Here is a 20112-nt window from a genome sequence, read left to right as displayed (position 1 = left end):
GATGAATTTGAGGTATTGCTCAAAACATCAAAGGCAGATATTGTGGGGATTTCAGAGAAGTGGTGTCACACAGATATAAGGAATGCAGAACTGGAATTTGGGGAGTACAATGTCTACAGAAAGGATAGACAGGATAGGAAGGGAGGAGAGGTTATGCTATTAGTTAAAAAACACATAAAATCCAAGGAAGTGAAGCCAGTCGACATCGCTGGACAGTGCAGTGTCGAGTCAGTTTGGTGTGACATAAGCATTGGGAGATCTAAATTGAGAGTAGGTGTGTGCTATAGGCCTAATGACTCTGATGAGTATAATAAGAAACTGTTCGGAGAAATAGAGTGGGCCAGTAAATCAGAGAGTCTTATAATGGGGGATTTTAATTTCCCAGATATTGACTGGAATTTGGGGGCTGGTCACTCACACAGTAGCAAGGCTTTTGTGGATTTATTGGATGATTGTTTTCTACATCTGCATGTTCGGGAGGCAACTAGAGGGAGTAATACTCTTGATTTGATTATCAGTAGTGATTCTTCATGCATTAAGAATCTGCAGATGAATGAACCACTAGGTGGCAGTGATCACAGTGTGCTGAAGTGGGAGTTACTCAAAGAGGTAACTACCATTAGGGGTAAAGGGAAGGGGTATTGCTTTCGAAAACGCGACTACAATGGACTGAGACAGTATTTAAATTCTATACAGTGGGATCAACTGATGATATTGCCAACAGCAAATTCAAAATGGGAAGCATTCAAAGAACTTATCTTGGAAGCTACTAGGCTTTACATACCAACTAAGAAATATTGTTCAAGGTTTAGGTCTAAATGGATGTCAGATGAACTAATGAGGCATATGGCAGAGAAGAAAAATGCATGGGATACATACAAATTAACAGGTGACACAGACGCCTATGATAGATACAAGTTGATCTGTAACCAAGTTACAAAGGAGGTTAGGCAGGCGAAGGCAGATTACGAGAGATCTTTGGCAAGGGATGCGAAGAAAAACAGCAAAGAGTTCTTTACTTATGTAAACTCTAAAAGGAAGGGGATGAATCAGATTGGTCCACTTGAGATCGATGGGTCAACTGTTGATGAACCTGCTCAGGTAGCTAACAAACTAAATGAATATTTTGCATCGACATTCACACATGAGGAGTTATTCAGCGAGGGGAATGCCAGGGATGTATTCAACTCTAGCAGTAAGCTAGAGGATCTTGTAATAACTGAGAGCAAAGTGGAGGAGAAATTGTTGAAGATAAACACAAGAAAGGCACCTGGGGTGGATGGGATCTATCCAGTTCTATTAAAGGAGGCAGCAAAGGAAGTAAGCAAACCCTTAGCCATAATTATCAGAGCTTCCTTGGACTCAGGGGAGGTACCCATGGACTGGAGATGTGCAAATGTGGCCCCAATTCACAAAGGGGGATCAAATGCTGACACAAGTAATTATAGACCTGTGAGTTTAACTTCTGTTCCCGGAAAATTAATGGAGGCACTGGTTAAAGAAGCACTGCAGGATCATCTAGACAAGACTTCAGTTATAGCTAGGACACAGCATGGTTTTGTTAAGGGGAAGTCTTGCCTGACCAATTTGATTGGATACTATGATGCAGTCACAAAAGAACTGGATGCAGGGAATAATTTTGATATTATATACTTGGATCTTAGAAAGGCTTTTGATACTGTTGCACATGGAAGACTGCTGCACAAATTGGAGCGGTGTGGCATTGGAGGCAAATTGCTGCTATAGATAAAGGGGTGGTTGAGGGGGAGAAGACAGAGAGTGGTAATCAATGGACACTGCTCATCATGGACTAATGTTATTAGTGGAGTCCCTCAGGGTTCAGTATTTGGTTCTTTATTGTTTTCTGTATTTATAAATGATATTGATGGTATATCAAGCTTAATGTCCAAGTTTGCAGACGATACGAAGGTTGGCCAGGTTGTCAAGGACACTACTGACACTATGCTGCTGCAACAGGATTTGGAAAGGTTGAGCAGATGGTCTTCGAGGTGGCAAATGAAGTTTAACATTGACAAATTTAAAGTACTACATATGGGAAACAGCAACCCCAGAGCAACGTATCAACTCTGTGGTACTACACTGACAGTGGTAGAGAATGAAAGGGACCTGGGGGTGGTTGTGCAGACAGATATGAAGTTCTCTGAGCAGTGCAGACGGGCTGCAAGAGTAGCTCATGGTGTATTGTCAATGATATATAGGAATTTTTCTAGCAGGGATAAGGTGATTATTCCCTTGTATAAGGCAATGGTCAGGCCACACCTAGAGTACTGTATACAGGCCTGGAGGCCTCATTTCAAGAAGGATGTAGAGCTGCTGGAACGAGTACAGAGAAGGGCAACAAGATTGGTGAATGGGACAAAGGGGTGCTCTTACGAAGAAAGGCTTAAGTTTTGCGAATTGCAGTGTCTGGAAACTAGGCACCAGCGAGGTGATCTGATAGAGGTGTACAAAGCCTTGAATGGTTTGAGCATGCTCAATGCTGATGGGATTCTTCCTCTTGCTCAGAATAATCACCTGAAAGGGCATAAATTGAAATTGAAGAAAGACAGATGGAGGATAAATGTGCGGAAATTTGCCATTAGCCAGCGGGTGGTTGGTAGGTGGAACAGACTTCCATCCCTTGTTGTGGAAGTTGATAGCCTAAATAAGTTTAAGGCTCAGCTGGACAGGTATTTCGAACGAACAGAGGGGTGAAGTGGAAGTGGTTATTTTTACTTATGTTACTTTTTTTTTTTTTTTTTTTTTATTTTGGCTGATGCTGCATAAGGTTGCTTTCTTGCATCAAATGCGTCTACTAATGCTAATGCTAAACGACATCAACGAAGGGATAGAGGGTGTGATGTTTAAATTTGCAGATGATGTTAAAATTGGTAAAGTAGTTAATGATCACTGTCAACCTGAGCTTCTTCAGAGAGACCTAGACAGATATCAGGAATGGTCACAAAAATGGCAGCTATGCTTTAATCCAACAACGTGTAAGGTATTACACCTGGGAAACAGTAATCCCAAAATAACTTATTCACTTGGTGGAGTTCAACTAAACCCAGTTCTGGAGGAAAGGGACTTGGGTGTTGCGATACAGTCAGACATGAAATTCTCTGAGCATTGTAGAGGTTGCAAGGAAGGCCCATGGTGTCCTATCGATGATGTATTGAACTTTTGCAAGTAGAGATAGGGACGTGATAATTCCATTATATAAGGCTTTTGTTAGACCACACTTGGAATACTGTGCTCAAGTATGGAGACCGCACCTAAAGAAAGAAAGACATTGAGCTTCTTGAAAGTGTGCAAAGATGGGTAACTCACCTGGTGAGATCAGTAAAAGGGCATTCTTATGAAGAGACTTCGAATATGTGGGTTGCAGAGTTTGGAAACTAGACACCTTAGAGATTTGATTGAGGTGTTGAAATATAAGGCTCTTGAGAAGCATCAGTAAAATGAATGGGGATGAAATTTTCAAGATTATAAATGATGCTAGAACTAGGGGATATAAATTCAAGTTACGGGGGATAAATGTTTAGATTGGACTGTTGGAAGTTTTATTTTAGCCAGCAAGTTAAATTACTGGAATAAGTTGCCTACATGGGTGGTAGAGGCTGACAGTTTGGGGAAATTCAAAGGTCATCTGGATAGTACCTTCGGGTGAGGGAAGCGCATAGGATGATAGATTTAATTTCCTTTTCTTTTATTATTATTATTTTTATTGCACCCCATTTTGAATTTGTCAGTTTTTTTAGAAGATTGTTGCATGTAGCAACCTTCTGCTTAACGTTTTCATAGTGCTTCCTGTATGTTAAGGTTTGGTCTAGCGAGATGCCCAGATTTACTAGGACATCACAATGTTCCAAGGTAATAATACCCTTGTTGGCAAGGTGGTTTCACAGGTGGAAAGCATAGACCCGAGTCTTTGTGGGGTTGGGTGTCAGGTGATTATTTTGATAGTAGTTTTTGAGCGGCAACAGTTTACCCTATTCTCTTCAAATGAGTTTCCCTGTGGAAGCCAGAGCTCGGTCATTTGCATAAATGAAAGATCTAGTTTGTGTAGGTAATGGCTAGTCATTTGTATATGCTGAAAAGGATCAGTGACAGAATGCTACCTTGAGGTAGGCCATTAGGTTGGGTTCTCCCTCTGCTTCGTTTACCATGGAATTCCATAAAGAAATGGCGGGTTTCTAAAAGAATAGAAATCATTTTAGTAAAGTTATTGTTCTTGGTCATTTGTTGAATCTTACTCAGTAGCAATTTGTGGTTGGTAGCATACGCTTCTTGTTAGACCGGGTTCGAGCCCGTGACCACCAAATATGGAAAGGTCATGGAATGACCACCGCCATATCCGCAGAGCAATATGGCCTTAGTTGCTGATGCTCCTAAAAACCAAATAACAAACAAACATTTGTGGTTGACTGTCATTACTCAGCAGTAAGATCGACAAAAACACCCATTATTTCATGCTGTTGGAAGCCATCTCAGATATGGTGGGTTAGATATATTTGGCTAGCGCACGACTTTCCTGGTCAAAATCCTGCCTGTTTTTGGATACGTTTTGGGTCCACAAAAGGGTATAAGGCAGTTCAAAATAAGTCTATAGTTCTTTGGGTTTTCACTCTTCACTGGTTTTAGTATAGATTTTCACTATATCTTGGAAACTGACATTCTTTGAGACAGTTGTTAAATAGGTCAACAACCCACTTCCTGGTTCTCACTCCAAAGTGTGTAATTTGTTCCTTTCAGACATCATGTAACCCCGCAGCCTTCCCCATTTTTAACTTACGGATGACAGATTCGAGTTCCATGAGAGTAAAGGGTTCATAGTTTTGCTGCATAAGAAAGGAGATAAATCAGAAATTGGAAATTATAGACCAATTAGTGTGTTATCCCACATCTACAAGTTGTTCACAAGGTTCATTACTAACAGATTAGAAAGAATACTTGATGAGAATCAACCGAAAGAGCAAGCTGGCTTTAGGACAGGATTCTCAACCATGGATCACCTTCATAATATCACAGCTAATGGAGAAAGCAAATGAATATAAAACACCATTATGCCTGGCATTTGTGGATTATGAAAAGGCATTTGACTCCATACAGCATAAGGCAATTTTTCGGGCACTAGAAAGACAAGGCATAGATATCCCATACATTGTGATTTTGAAGAAAATATACGAGAATGCTACCTCATTTATTAGACTAGACAAAGACAGTAGGAAATTTAAAATCTAGAAAGGAGTTCACAAGGAGACACTATCTCCGACGCTGTTTACTGCTGCCCTTGAGAAAGCTTTCAGAAGATTAGACTGGTCGCAGAAAGGAGTCAATGTGAAAGGAGAGTACCTAAACCATTTACAATTTGCAGATGACATTGTGGTCATAAGCCACGATCCCAAAGAATTATAGGAAAATCTTAATCAGTTATGCACAGTTAGTAAGGATTTTGGACTAAAGATGAATATGGCTAAAACAAAAGTAATCATGAACAAGTATGCCACAGAAAGGGAAATAATGATTGAAGGAGCAGTAATTGAAAAAGGTGGAGTCATATACTTATCTGGGACAAGTTATCAGCTGTAATGATGATAAATGGCTGGAAGTCAAGAGAAGAATAATAGCATTCAGGAAATATAGTCATATACTGAAGAGCAATATCCCAGTTTGTCTGAAACATAAAATAATGAACCAATGTATACTCCCTACCACGACTTATGGAAGAGAAGCTGAGAACTACACAGCGAAGAATGGAACGAATTATATTGGGAATCAGACTGTTAGATAAGAAGAGAAACACATGGATTAGGCAGCAAACTCAAGTAAAGGACATTCTTATCAAAAACTAAAGAACTAAAATGGTCTTGGGCAGGACACATGGCTCTTAGACATGATGACAGACGGACTAAGAAAATAACAGAATGGTACCCAAGAGGAGCTAGAAGAAAACCTGGAAGACAAAGGCGGAGATGGATAGATGAAAATCATGAGTTTGTGGGTAGTAAATGGATGGCCAGTGCTCAAAACAGAAGGAACTGGAAAGTTGCTGGAGAGGCCTTCATTCTGCAGTGGATTGAAAATGGCTGATGATGATGATGAAAGGGTTCACTAAGTTCATTAGTCTCAGGAGGAAGGTTCCTGTCATTCCTGGTGCTCTGAATTTTCTTCTTTGTCCCTCCATTCATGAAAAGTTCATATGCAATTTGGTTACCCATTGTGTTCACATGTTAGAAAATCAAATAACTCTTCTTAATACCACATTTTCAACATAAAATTCAGGAGCACATATTAACCACATTAATCACGCACAGACAGCAACCAATATAACAAAATAAAATATTTTGTAATACCATGATAATCTTGTAGTGTGTTTGTTTTTTGGTTTTTAGGAGCATTAGCAACTAAGGCCATATTGCTCCGGGATATGCGGTGGTCATTCCCTGACCTTTCCACATCCTCTGTATTTGGTGGTGACAGATTTTGTAGCATATTAATATAAGGAATGATTTTTTTTAATTTTGTTTCCTGTATGTTAAGACTTGGTCTATTGAGACACCCAGATATACTGGGACATCACAATGTTCCAAAGCACTAATACTCTTGTTGGCAAGGTGGTTTCACAGGTGGAACCACCTGTGAAAACACAAAAATAAACACAAAAAAAATTCCTCAGAAATAAGATATTTCTCAGGAATTTGTTTCCTGAGAGAATAAACTGCAAACACTGTTTGCAATTTATTTTCTCAGGAAACAAATTTTTCATATTTTGCTGGTCTGTTTAGTGACCAGGTCTTAATCTGAGGAAACTGAGATGTGATAGTCTGCATGGATTAGCATCCCTGTGAAATGCTTTTGGCACCTGGTGCTATACATTGTGGACTAGAGGGGACTGTCCCTAGAGGTAATGAAGATGCTACTCTATTATGTTGGTTGGTGTGCAGATAAACTGATCACATGTATCTGAAATTGAATTTTACTGAATTAAAATCATGTACTCTTGCCAAAATTTTTACCAAGCTGTTGAATTTATTTAATTTAAACTAATGGTGAAGGAGAAAAAATAACTAGCCATAAGTATTGAGGAAAATAAATGTACACCAGCAGGAATTATGAAAATAATTTAATTTACAGCATTTTGTTTGTATGTGAAATTCATAAAACTCTGTGAATATAGAAAATAAAGTTTTGTAAATTCAGAACTTTTTTGAATTTCTTATATATAAAAAAAAAACAAATACCAGAATTTTAACAAAGTTTTAGAGTTATGAAACATTGAAATTAAGATATTTTATACAACAGGGTAAAATGAAAACAACTATTTTTTTTTAGATCATTTGGATCCAAGTTGAAGCTATTTTTTTATACTATTCCACAAATTGTTGGGTGAATGCAGACATCATCAATGGCATCCATTATTCTGACTGAAGGCACATTGTTTTCACACAGGTTCACAAACATATGTAGATACATCAGTGCATATGGATTCTGTAAAGAAAAACATGTGATAAATAACATGGAAAAAATAAAAAACTGGTTTTTTTACCAAATAAATCTAATAATTTTAAACATGGAAAATTTAACTGATTGAATAATCACTTTGTTCAGTGAGATATTTAAAGAAAACAAGGTAGGACAAAGATGAAATTTGAAAAAAAATATTAATATTTTAAATTTATTGTATGCTAATATTAAAAATAGGAAGGGCTTCTTTTTAAGTAGCTCACCTCTAAAAATAAAAACAACATGATTGTTCCATTAGAAAGAAATATAGACAGATGGACAGCAAGAGGTGCATGTTGAATATAGTTATGTATAATGATAATACTGACATTAATTATAGACCAATGACTTCTAAATATTAAAGTATATTAAAAATAGCGAGAGATTTTTTTTGGATGAGTTACCTCAAGAAGTGACTTACTTAAAAAGAAGCTCTTGCTATTTTTAAAATTAGATTAATACAAAGGGTACTAGGAAAGTTTTGCAATATGACGCAACAATGAATCACAGGAAGCTGCTTGTTGCTGCATGTTGAGACATGTTCATACGTGCATAGTAGCCGCCGCGCCAAGTCGATGGGCTCAGTTATTCATTAGTAGTGAGAGTGTAAAGTGCTTGCGATGGCATCGTGGTCACGAAATGAGATAAGGACAGTTTTGCGGTATAATTTCGTGCGTGGTTTAACCATAGACCAGTGCTTAGAAGAAATGACTCTTGCACTAGATGATGATTGTCCACATCGTACAACGACATTCAGGTGGTATAGAGAATTCCAAAGGGGAAATTTCACTCTGGAGGATTCTGAGAGGCCGGGAAGGCCACGAACGTCAGTTACGGAGGAAAACGTTACTGCTGTGAGGAAAATGCTTGACGAAAACAGGCGAGTGACCTACCAACAGATAGAGGATACTTTGGGCCTAAATGCACCAGCAATTCGTTCGATTCTGCAAGATCATTTGCACGTGAAAAAACTTTCTCTCTGGGTGCCGCATCAAATGACTGAAGAGCAGATGACACGACGTGTGACTTGGTGCCGGGAGATGTTAAAAAAGTTTGATAAGGGACAATCGGACAATCTCGGTATGTGAACAACATCGTGACAGGTGACGAGACTCGGCTGTACTATTACGATCTGCCGACCAAGGCTCAAAACAAAGTTTGGGTCTTTGATGATGACGACACACCCGTAATTGTCAGAAAATCCCGATCTGTAAAGAAGAAAATGATAGCTGTATTTTTCAAATCGAGTGGAATTGTGGAACGTGTCGTTTTGGACACGCAGAAGACAGTCACAGCTAAGTGGTATACTGAACAATGCCTGCCTAAAGTCATTGGATCTATGAAGAACCTGCGGCCAATGTCAAGAATGGACACCTGGTACCTCCATCACGATAATGCTTCAGCCCACCGTGCCAAAGCCTGCACCGAATATCTGACCACGACAGGACTGAAACTTCTCGAGCACCCTCCCTACAGTCCAGACCTTGCTCCCTGTGACTTTGCACTGTTCCCGCATGTGAAAATGAAGCTAAAAGGGAGGCGGTTTCCCAGTGATGAAGACCTTCTACGGGCTTGGGACGAGTGTGCTTTACTCCCTATTGAAACTTGGCAGAACTGGTTTAAAGATTGGTTTCGGAGGATGGAGAGGTATATTGAATGTAGAGGAAATTACTTTGAAAAAATTAAATAAACAAAGCTGTATTGCAAAACTTTCCTAGTAGCCTTTGTATTAAAATTATTATTAGATTTAATATCAGATTTGCAACTAAATTTTTCACCTCTGTACTGGATTTTAACTCGCTAGTATCCAATGCTCTTAGTATCATTAAAAAGACATAGTAACTAGAAGTCACAGGTTATATATATAAATAATAGCAGTATTTACTGATTACATAATTATATATATATAGTCTACTAAACCATTATGACCTCTAACCTACTAGTGGATGTCCTTGACCTAGACTTGATAATCTAAAGAGCATCCAGTTGACATGGGTGGACAGTGCAATGTTGAGTCAGTTTGGTGTGACAAACACTGGGAAAGGGAAAATGAGAGTAGGAGTGTGCTATAGAACTAATGACTCTGATGTACAACAAACAATTGTGCAAAGAAATAGTGGGCCAGTAAATCAGAATGTCTTGTAATGGGGGATTTTAACTTTCCAGATATTGACTGGAACTTGTAAGTTAGTCACTCATACGCTAGCAAGACTTTTGTGAATTTATTGGAGGATTGTTTTCTACAGCAACATATTCGAGGGGCAACCAGAAGGAGAATACTCTTGATCAGCAGTGATGATTCATGCATTAGGAATTTGCAGATAAAGGAACCACTAGGTGCCAGTGATCATAGTCTACTAATGGGGGACTTACTGAAAGATGTAACTACTATTAAGGGCTTTTGTTTTCGTAAAGGTGACTATAGTGGTCTCAGACAGTTTTTAAATTCTATACAATGGGATTGATCAACTGATGATGTTAAAAATAGCGAATTCTAAATGGGAAGAATTCAAGGAATTAATCTTGGAAGCTACTAGGCTTTTCACACTAACTAAGAAATACTGTTCAAGGTTTAGACCTAAATGAATGTCAGATGAACTAATGTGTGTGTGTGTGTGTGTGTGTGTGTGTGTGTGTGTGTGTGTGTGTGTGTGTGTGTGTGTGTGTGTGTATAAAGTGCATATGTAATGTTTAAAGTTTATAATGATAGAATTGTATATTATAGTTTTTGTCATATGATGGAATGTTTTTTTCAAAAATTGCATTGCACATTATCATTTAGTATTGATATTTTCATTTACAGTTAGTAAATACATTTTCATTTTCATTCTGCATTGATTGCTTCACAGTAATTTTAATGTTTACATTAACTTAACGTTTATAGGCCAAACAGACTTAAGATAGCCTATATATGCTAGCTTAATTACCTGATCCATATATGCACTAATACTTATAGTAAAATACCACTTAATCGAATTAATCAACCAATATTTAATCATATACATATAAAAATATCACTTCATTGAATTTATTGACCTATATATATATATTATGAAATATTGGAATAGATGTAAAAGGTATGTCAGATCAGATTAATGCCATCAATTGTAGACTGAATATTACATCAGTCTGTAATCTAATTACTACTGTAAGAGTATAATTGGTACTATATCGGTAATCAAAGTGTATTAAAACATTGGCATAAAAGTACTCAGTGGGCCATAAGGCCAAAAGAACCTATAAAGACCAAGATAGCTTGTGTTGGTTTACATTGCTAAATCCTAGAAATAAACATAATTAGCAATAAAATAAAAATATAAAATAGAATAAAATAAAAATATAAAATAGAATAAAATAAAATAATGATTATGGAGCTAATTATTGATAATCGGATACATTGAATGACACTTTTTTGAGGGCTAACACCATTCAATACATCCCACCAATAATTAGCAAGGCTATCTGTTTCTGATTGTTATAAGTTTATCATAGATTGCCTTTATGTTTATTATTTGGATCTAGTTAAACAGGCAGATAACAATCAGAAACAGATAGCCTTGCTAATTATTGGTGGGATATATTGAATGGTGTTAGCCCTAAAAAAAAATGCCATTCAATGTATCCTATTATCAATAATTAGCTGCATAATCATTATTTTATTTTATAGCTAATTATATGTTTATTTCTAGGGTATAGCATTGTAAAGCAACACAGGCTATCTTAGTCTTTATAGGTTCTTTTGTCCTTATGGCCCACTGAGTACTTTTATGCCAATGTTTTAATACACTTTGAGTACCTATATAGGTACCAATTATTCTCTTACAATAGTAATTATATTAGATAGTATGAATCAGAGCTGTACTACTCAATATGTTCTACGTTGATAATAATATTAGTAAAATAATAAGAGGAATTTACCTCAATATAGTGCGTAGAAGTGTTCTACGCACTATATTGAGGTAAACTCCTCTTATTATTTTACTAATAGTAATTACATATATATTATGATATAGTTTACATTATATGTATTAGTTATCAAGTTTACGCTATACTGTTATAATTATAAATTATAAGTGTAACAGTATAGTGTTAAATTATAAGTTAATTACGATACAGTACACTACAGTACAAAGTTACGAGATACCATATTTTTACCAAATCACCAACACAAAGCAGTTTTATTAAATATATTAAGTAACTTAGTAACTTACAAAATCTATAGCTAAATTTTAAAATAAACTAACAAACTATTTACAGAATATGATTTAATATACTAACCAGGTCAATAAATCAGCAAAATTTTTCAAATACTTATTCATTCCCAGGAGCACAAAATTTTTTTACTAGTACGTAGATGCTCTCAAAGAACTTCAATTTGAAGAAGGCTATTCCTTTGGATGATAATTTTTAAATCTAGTATTGACATAATGGTGTAAGAATATGTACCTCAGTCAGAAAAAAGAGAAAAACTAGGTATAAACAATCACTTGTTCTCAATTTAATTTTTAGGTATCTGTTTGTCAGTTCAATTTAAATTTATGCTCCCTTGCATATATTATGTGATAACTGTAAATATGCCCTCAGAATTTAGTTTACTCAATCCTTTTAAAAGTTTTAAACAAGTGTTTTTTAACCTTTTTTTTTGGGTAAAGGGCCACATGTTCTGTACTGGGAACACCAAATCTATATAAAATTTATTTTGTTGAATTCAGTTTCTGTACAAAAAATCCTGTGTCACAGGATTTTTTGTACATCACAACTATAAAAGGTGCCTCTGTAGCCAGGTGGGCAGGAGCAGCAGTGCGTAGCACACGCTTCTTGATTAGACCAGGGTTCGAGCCGTGACCACCAAATACGGAGGGTGCAGAAAGGTCAGGGAATGACCACTGCATATCCCCGGAGAAATATGGCCTTAGTTACTAATGCTCCTAAAACCCAAATAATAATAATAACTATAAAAAATAATGGCAACCAGACTTCTATTCAAAATAATTAAAATTAATTACATTTAAGAATTGTGGTGGAACATTTTCCGGAAAGCTTGGACAATGCCCATGGAATACCACCTGAAAAACACTGCCTTAAATACATTGATCAGGTCATCCTGCAAATGCCTGGTTTCCAAACACTAACAAACTCAAATAAAATATGAAATATATGGAATTGAACAACATACAATTAAAAATTATCAATTTAATTGTGTATATTCTATGATGGCTTGCTTGTTTTTCCAGATGAAATGCCAACATTTCCCAGAATAAAATCATGAACCTTCAGCAACAATGTAAAGAAAAAACCCATAAAGTTTTCTTCCTTATGGCATAGTGTATTATTCCACTTTGTAAAACAATACCAAATGGTTGATGTGGATAAAGACTAAGAACTTACCTTGGATAGTTAAAAAAATTCTTGAAAAATAAATTTGACAAGGTTTTTGTTGTGCTCACACTGCTTAGTTCTTAATTTACTTGCCTGCAGTCAACAATGTGTATATACATGTTAGCATATATACACACATGCTTAGTGTGTTAATCTACATTATGAAAAAATATTAAAGAATAAAAATATAAAAAAGTGGATGTCAACAAAAAGGACTAACAATGAACTCACCTTGGATAGTTTAAAACATTCTTGATCAAAATACTTCACCACTGTTTCGTAGCATGCAAAATTACTCAGTTCATAACTTGTCCAGATGTCGGCATATTTGTTTTCAGTAGCTGTAGTGGCAATTTTCAACACTATGTTTGCCAGAAATTCTCTATTCTGCAACATACATAATCTTTATGTTTTATAATTTAGGCAAAATTTTATGCTTAGTATAATGTCAAGATTTACAAAATACAGGGTCATCAAAAAAGTGTCCGTGATTTCCCTTTTAATTATCTTCGGAAATATTTGATCGATTGCTGTGATCATAGAGCAAACAGTGTGGTAACTCACTAACTTTTATTTGACACCTCAACAATGACCTTGGCTGTGCCATGAGTGTGCACAGAATAACTCCTATGTGCATCGCCTCAGTCAGTGTCAGTAAGATAGCCACCAAGAACTTGCTCAGTCAGTGTCAGCCTTGGCCACCAACACATCCTGACCTGACACCAGAACATTGTCTGGAGTCGTTTAAAAGAATATTGTCTGGAGAAAAGATTCGCGATCTGCACCATTTAAGAGAGAGGATCACAGCTGCAATAGCAACAGTTATGCCGGAAATGACTGAGCGCACATGGACAGAGATTGACTACCGCTTGGATGTTTGCCAAGCAATGAACGGTGCTCATACTGAAACATACTAAGGTATGAAGTAAAACTTGAGATATATCAACATCAATTAATTGATTTATTGATTGATGTAAGTATTTGCGTTGTTATTTTATCATGAAATCACTGACACCTTTTTCAATGACCCTGTATAAATGTTTGCAATAGTAACTCAACCCCAAATTAATTATTATAGCCCAATAAAGATAGTAAGTGCAACACTTACTTTTACACCAATTACCCTATTCCACCATTTTTATCATTTATTCCACTTATACTGCCTTACTTTCAGTATGCTGTAAATTTTTTTTTTTAATTTTTGAAGAATATATTAAACTAGTCAAGAATTTACTGCATCCATTACTTTTGCAAATGGAACTGGTCTTGAGTATACTGTACTATGAGCATGAGTTTTGATCAACTGTGCTATTATATAAAAAACAATGGGATGGAGTGTCTAGTTTGTAAAGCATTTTTATTTTCACACATCCTCAATGAAACTAGTTTTTGCAAAATAATAGAATAAAAGTTTAACTAAAATATTATTTATGGCAATGCCTTCACTTTCATAATAATAACTAACTTAATTAATAAAGCAAAAGTTAATTTATATCAAGATTCACCTCCTAATCAGTGTAGCTTAGCTTAACTTTATTTTGTGTGTGTGTGTGTGTGTGTGTGTGTGCGCGCGCGCATTTAAACCTGGAGCCCTAATAGTACACTATTACAGACCATCCTCAGAAAAACTAACAATAAAATTATAAGATGATATAATGTATTTATAACATTATTTGTTACTCCTGATGCATTCGTTTGCTCAGCTTTCTGAGAATTGTGGAAAAACTTGATATATTTTATTAGTTCCACTGAGTTTCCATATTTGTGAAAATTGTCATGGTAAACAAACAAAGAATATTATAAGAGAATTTTGCCAGTACTATTCTATAACTAAAGTTTTTTGTTCAGAAATTTGTAGCTTCAATGAAATTTAGTTAATAACTGTGCCTGATTTACCTGGAACAGATATTAACTAAATGTGAAGTGGAATTCATAAGTTTGCCAAGTTCCATTCGGAAACAAACTAGTAAAATTTACTAAAATTATAGTAATATAGTCAGTTGCTTGACGGTAGAAGAGCCAAACTACAGTGAAGTTCTTTCTCTTAACACAGTAAGCATTGTTGATATGAAATTAACTAACAATATCATTGATAAACTGAAATGATAAATGTCTTGGTGGTTGTTAAGAAAGGATTTAATGTATTGAAAGAAGAAAAGATTAATGTGATTATTGGTAGCTGTAAAGACATATTTAGGATGACATAGTAGTACAATTCTTACATCCTATGGTCTGGTATTGATTATAAGTGGAGTGTGGAATAAAGGATTTCATCCTTACAAGAATAATTTCACCAACACGATCTGAGCAAACACTAGAAGATTTAAAACAGTAATCCAACCAAGGAAAATGAAGAAAGAAATCTTGCAAAACATCACATTTTGCATTCTTGTAATGCCAACACAACATGAGATTGAGAATGGCCACAAGAGAAAGGCTCTACTGGAGAAGAGACCATCGCCAAGTTGTGATCCGAGGTGCCTAGAGGGCCATTCACTGTGACCATTTCGAAGGGTTGTGAGAAAAAGATCGAGAATGTTGGCTGTATGGTTAAGATGATCTGGTATTCTGGTAGGTAAATGAACAATCTGAGTGAGGTCATTAGTAATTGCAAAAGCCTCAAATCTTGACCAAGTATATGTGACTAGAAAACAGAAGTCAGCTAGAGCTGTGAACATTAAAATCACACTTCACTGTTAAGCAAGTTGGACTGCAGAAAATCAAGTTTCAAAGAAAGGAAGTCAAAGAGTTCCAAGTGATTAGTGGAATTGGGAGAATGATAGAGGAAACAAATGAATTTGACAGAATGGGATAGAGGGATTTTAAGCCACAGAAGACTGAAAAGAGGAGATTCCAAATTACTACAGCTGACAGGGAATATCAGAGAGCACATACGCACAAGTACCACCTTTGAAGCAAAAGGAATTATACAGTGAATAATTAGGACAACTGAAATGAGCAGTTGTTGAATCAACCAATAAATGGGATTCTGTCAGGAAAAGTAAGTGAGCCTTGGCAGACTGTAAGTGGAAATGGACATTACTGAGATTGGAACTGAGACCACATATATTTGTGAAATGAATGAGGAAGTGTTCAGGAGGTTTAGATCTTTTCACTGAAAAGTTTGTTCTATTAGTATAAGAAAAGTGGGGAGGATACATTGTATGAAGTAATGAAATTTTTGGATATGGCATACATACAGCAAGAATATAACCAGCTCTTTGATATAACGTAGCCTCAACAATACTCCCACATATGCATAACTCAGACTCCCTCCAGTCACTATCTGGCAGAGTAAAGGTAGTGAGATTATATACTCGCTGATCCAGATGCTTCCTATAGAGTTAAGTAGGTTCAGTCTGGTGGACTGAATCTAGCAGCCAGCCTGCAAATACAGTTTTAGAGCTGTACCCTCAAAATGTAAGGAAGATTGGATTTCTCCATTATAACCTCAAAAGACATCAAACAGAGAAAAAGAGATGGGCTTATTTAGATGTATCATTTGGACAAAACATAAATAATAATGAACACACACATACACACACACACACTGAAAGGGTATAGTAAAGTATTTCACCGACCCTTTCACAAAAACTTCTTTGAAGACATCACCATATTGCAATAACAAGATTCTACATAAAAATGAGTGAGTAAAGGCATATTTTGAGCAACAAGAAATACATAAAATTTCAAATAAGTAGCCCCTATCTCTTTTTTTGCACAAGGCTTTTTATAATGCAGGTACCTTTCCTTTAAAAATTTTGTTAATTTTTCAAGTTATCCAGATTAAAATTTAGATATTACATTTCCAATCTTGTGTGTTTAAGTTCTAGACATGGTACTGTTCCAATGAACCCCACCTGATCTCTCCAAGTATTGTATATTACACAAAACGTACAACCCCAAATAGGCAGTCAGCAAGAGTGATTGAATGTCTAATTTCAAAAATATGCAGTTTAACACATCATAAAAAAATAATAATAAAAAAATTCAAGTACAAAATTCAAAATTCAAATTTTTGAAACTGACTGTCTTGAAATTCTGGAGAAAATCTTAACCAGGATACACTTAATAGACAGATGAACACAAAACAATTGGCCTGCTTTCCATATTTAATGCTCAGAATTAAGCTTGTATTCAGTGGGCCAAAATATCTACAATTCAGCACATTTCCATTTCACATTACATTCTATCTACACACCCAAAACTGGGGGGAAAAAATTCAGAGTTAAAGTGACAAAGAATGAACCTATACTTAAACAGGCATATATGCTATGGCATCAAATGTTACTATCATACTGATTTTCTTCCTAGTATACTTCTGGAATGAAAGCACTCTTTCTTCTTTTATCATATGGAACATAAAGTTTACTATATGAACATCAGCAGTGTGCACATATGCGCTCTCTATCGAAACATCCACACAATCCAATATCAATACAATAAAGGCAAGCACACTACAGAGGAAATCTTCATAGGTTGAAGGAAGGAGAAAACAGTTTTCTGAAAGCTCAGTACAAGTTCTTTTTTCACAGTATACCTGTTGTAGTCATGCCAGGTTTTTTGCTTATCGTGATTCTGAACCACAGAAGGCCTTCCAACAGTATTAACTGGAAAGAAAACATATATGTATGCGTGTATTTGTGTAGGGCGGCACCTGGAACATTAGTTCATCTCTGCCTAGTTTCACTTTTAAGATACAGGATTCTGTAGAAATGGCCAGAAATGAACTGGCTGTTTGGCTACCCAGCATCAGCAGGATGGAAATGCGCCATCACCACCACAGGAAGGTAGACCGGGGGCTACCAGCCAGCAGCAGAAGAGAGGGACGCCAAGAGCCCAACAAAGTTCGAGCCAAAGACTAGCCAAAAATTGTAAAATAATAATAATAATATTCAGTGTGAAGAAGAACTGTAAGCAGAATTATACTATACCTTTCACTTAGAAGGAGCTGAATATGTAAGGGAGAATAAAAAGCATACCACAGAACACCAGTAACTTCAACAATGACTACAGCTTAAAATATGGTTTATAAAATATGTGAATAATTATTTCTATGCTATAGTTAAGAATATAAAATAATATCTTACCCTCTGCAGCTTAGTAAGTTTTTTCTCCAGCAGATATTTCTTCTCAAGAGAATTAGCTTTGGCTAATTTTTTCTTTGCTATTATAAGCGGAACATCTCGACTTGGAACAGCATTGTACTAAAATGAAGTATACTTTGTTTAGCAGTTTACATAATTAACGCACACAAACACATAAACAAATACATAGCAATCAATCAGCAGCAATATTCTCTACCATGATTAATATGTTTATGTTTAAATAATAATATCATTGCAGATTAAAAAAATTACTTTTTCTTGGCAAAATCACTAAATTTGTAAAAAAGCTGTACATTTTTTGTATATAGGGCATTTTGTAATTATGTAGCATAATGAAGCTAATTCTTTGGTCAAAAACAAGTAAAAATTTCCCTGCTAGATCTTTATAGTATTAAAAGCATTCTAGATACTATAACTAAAATAACTTGATTTTTATTTATTTACCTTCTAAATACAAATTATTTTCTTCTCCCACTCACATAAGTAACTATCCAGTTGATCTTTGAATTTATTCAAATTGTCAGCCTCAACTACCTGCAAAGGCAACCTGTCAGCAATCAATGACTCGCTGGCTAAAAGAAAACTTCCTATAATCTAGTCTAAACTTCTTCTTGTGTAATTTAAATTTATGCCACCAAGTTCTGGACTTCTCTACAACTGAAAATTCTGCTTCACTCATTTTACTAACCCCTCTCAGAGCCATATAAACCTCAATCAGTTCACCTCTAAGGTGCCTGGTTGCCAAGCTCTGTAGCCCACATAATTGGAGTCTTTCCTCATATGGTTGCCCTTTTGCCAATATCACAATGCGAGTAGCCAGTCTTTGAACCTTTCAAGAAGCTCAATGTCTTTTTCAGATGAGGTCTCCATACTCGAATGCAGTATTCCAAATGTGTTTTACAAATGCCTTATATAGTGGGGCTATGACCTCCATATCTCTATTGGATAAAATTCAATAAATCATTGATAGGACACCTTGGGCTTCCTGCAGTGGCGCAATTAGGGTGGGGCACGTGCCCTGGGTGCCAAATATAAGTTTTGTTTTTTTTCACAATATAAATGTATTTTGTTTTTATTATTTTGTAACTGGTATTATAATGAGTAACCAGTTTGAGTACCAATATAAGAATTCAGCCAGAATTTTAAAGAACAGTTTTCAAGGGGTGCCATTTTTTTTTATTTGCCCTTGGTGCCATCAACCCTAGTAACATCTCTTCTTTCTTGTCTGCCTATTTACACTGCTCAGAAAATCTGCTTGATATCTGCTTGTTTTTTTTTAACTCCCAGATCCCTTTCTTCCTCTGTTTTTAATTCAACCCCATCAAGTGTATAATTTATTTTGAGGTTGGCATTCCCCAAGTGTAAGACCTTGCATTTTACTGTATTAAAACATATCTGCACTGCTACTTTTCTGATCATTCTTAAAGCCTGTTCAAGTCATCTGCTTGGTACTGAATATTAACTACTATAACAATCTTTACGTCTTCTGCAAATTTTGACCTCAAGCCTTCTATCCCATCGTTGATGTTGTTTATAAAAATCAGAAACAACAGTGGTCCAAGAACCAATCCTTGGGGTATCCCACTTCTGATTTTGCACCAATCTGAAGAATATCCACTAATCATGACCCTTTGCTTTCTGACTTCAGCCACCAGCAATTCATCTTAGAACATTTCCAGTAATCCCACATGTTCCAGCTTATACAGTACCTTCTCATGAAAGACTCAGTCAAACACCTTGATAAAATCCAAATAAACTATGTCAAAATTGTTCTCTATATCCAAATCATGTGTCAAAATAGCTTATCAAGTTAGGTAAACATGCTCTATGTTATTCTGAAAGCCATATCTATCTAAGCATCCCTGGTTTTTAATTTCTTCTAAGATTTTTCCCTACCATGAAGTCAAACTAAGCAGTCTGTAGTTATTCACTTCACTCTTAGGCACTTCTCCAATCGAAAGGAATCTCTCCCAAGTCCACAGATGTCTTCATAATTAACTTCAATGGTTCAATACACTCCCTGACAGCCTCCCTCAAAATTACTGGGTATGCCTGATCAACACCAGGAGCCTTACTTGTCTTTTTGTTTGAAAGTTTTCTAATAAACAGTCATTTGTAATTT

The 20112-nt window shown here is 35.9% G+C and overlaps 1 protein-coding gene across 1 annotated transcript in view; it reads right to left on the bottom strand.

Moving 5' to 3' along the window:
• Positions 1-7331: 7331 nt before the first annotated feature.
• Positions 7332-20112, bottom strand: part of LOC150084655 (legumain-like) — a 145289-nt gene continuing 132508 nt past the window's right edge. The window contains exons 11-13 of the mRNA XM_090376533.1: positions 17973-18089; positions 13114-13269; positions 7332-7488 (exon numbers count right to left, since the gene is read on the bottom strand). Of these exons, the coding sequence (XP_090232659.1) occupies positions 7363-7488; positions 13114-13269; positions 17973-18089 (399 nt within the window). The 3' untranslated portion in view covers positions 7332-7362. The remainder of the gene's footprint in view (positions 7489-13113; positions 13270-17972; positions 18090-20112) is intronic.

The sequence above is a fragment of the Mastigoproctus giganteus genome, chromosome 6 (genome assembly GCF_048544385.1).
Source record: "Mastigoproctus giganteus isolate SK-2022 chromosome 6, ASM4854438v1, whole genome shotgun sequence".
NCBI classification, from domain to species: Eukaryota; Metazoa; Arthropoda; class Arachnida; order Uropygi; family Thelyphonidae; genus Mastigoproctus; species Mastigoproctus giganteus.
The sequence above is the reverse complement of the archived record's forward strand: the minus strand, read 5'-3'. Positions and strand labels throughout refer to the sequence as shown.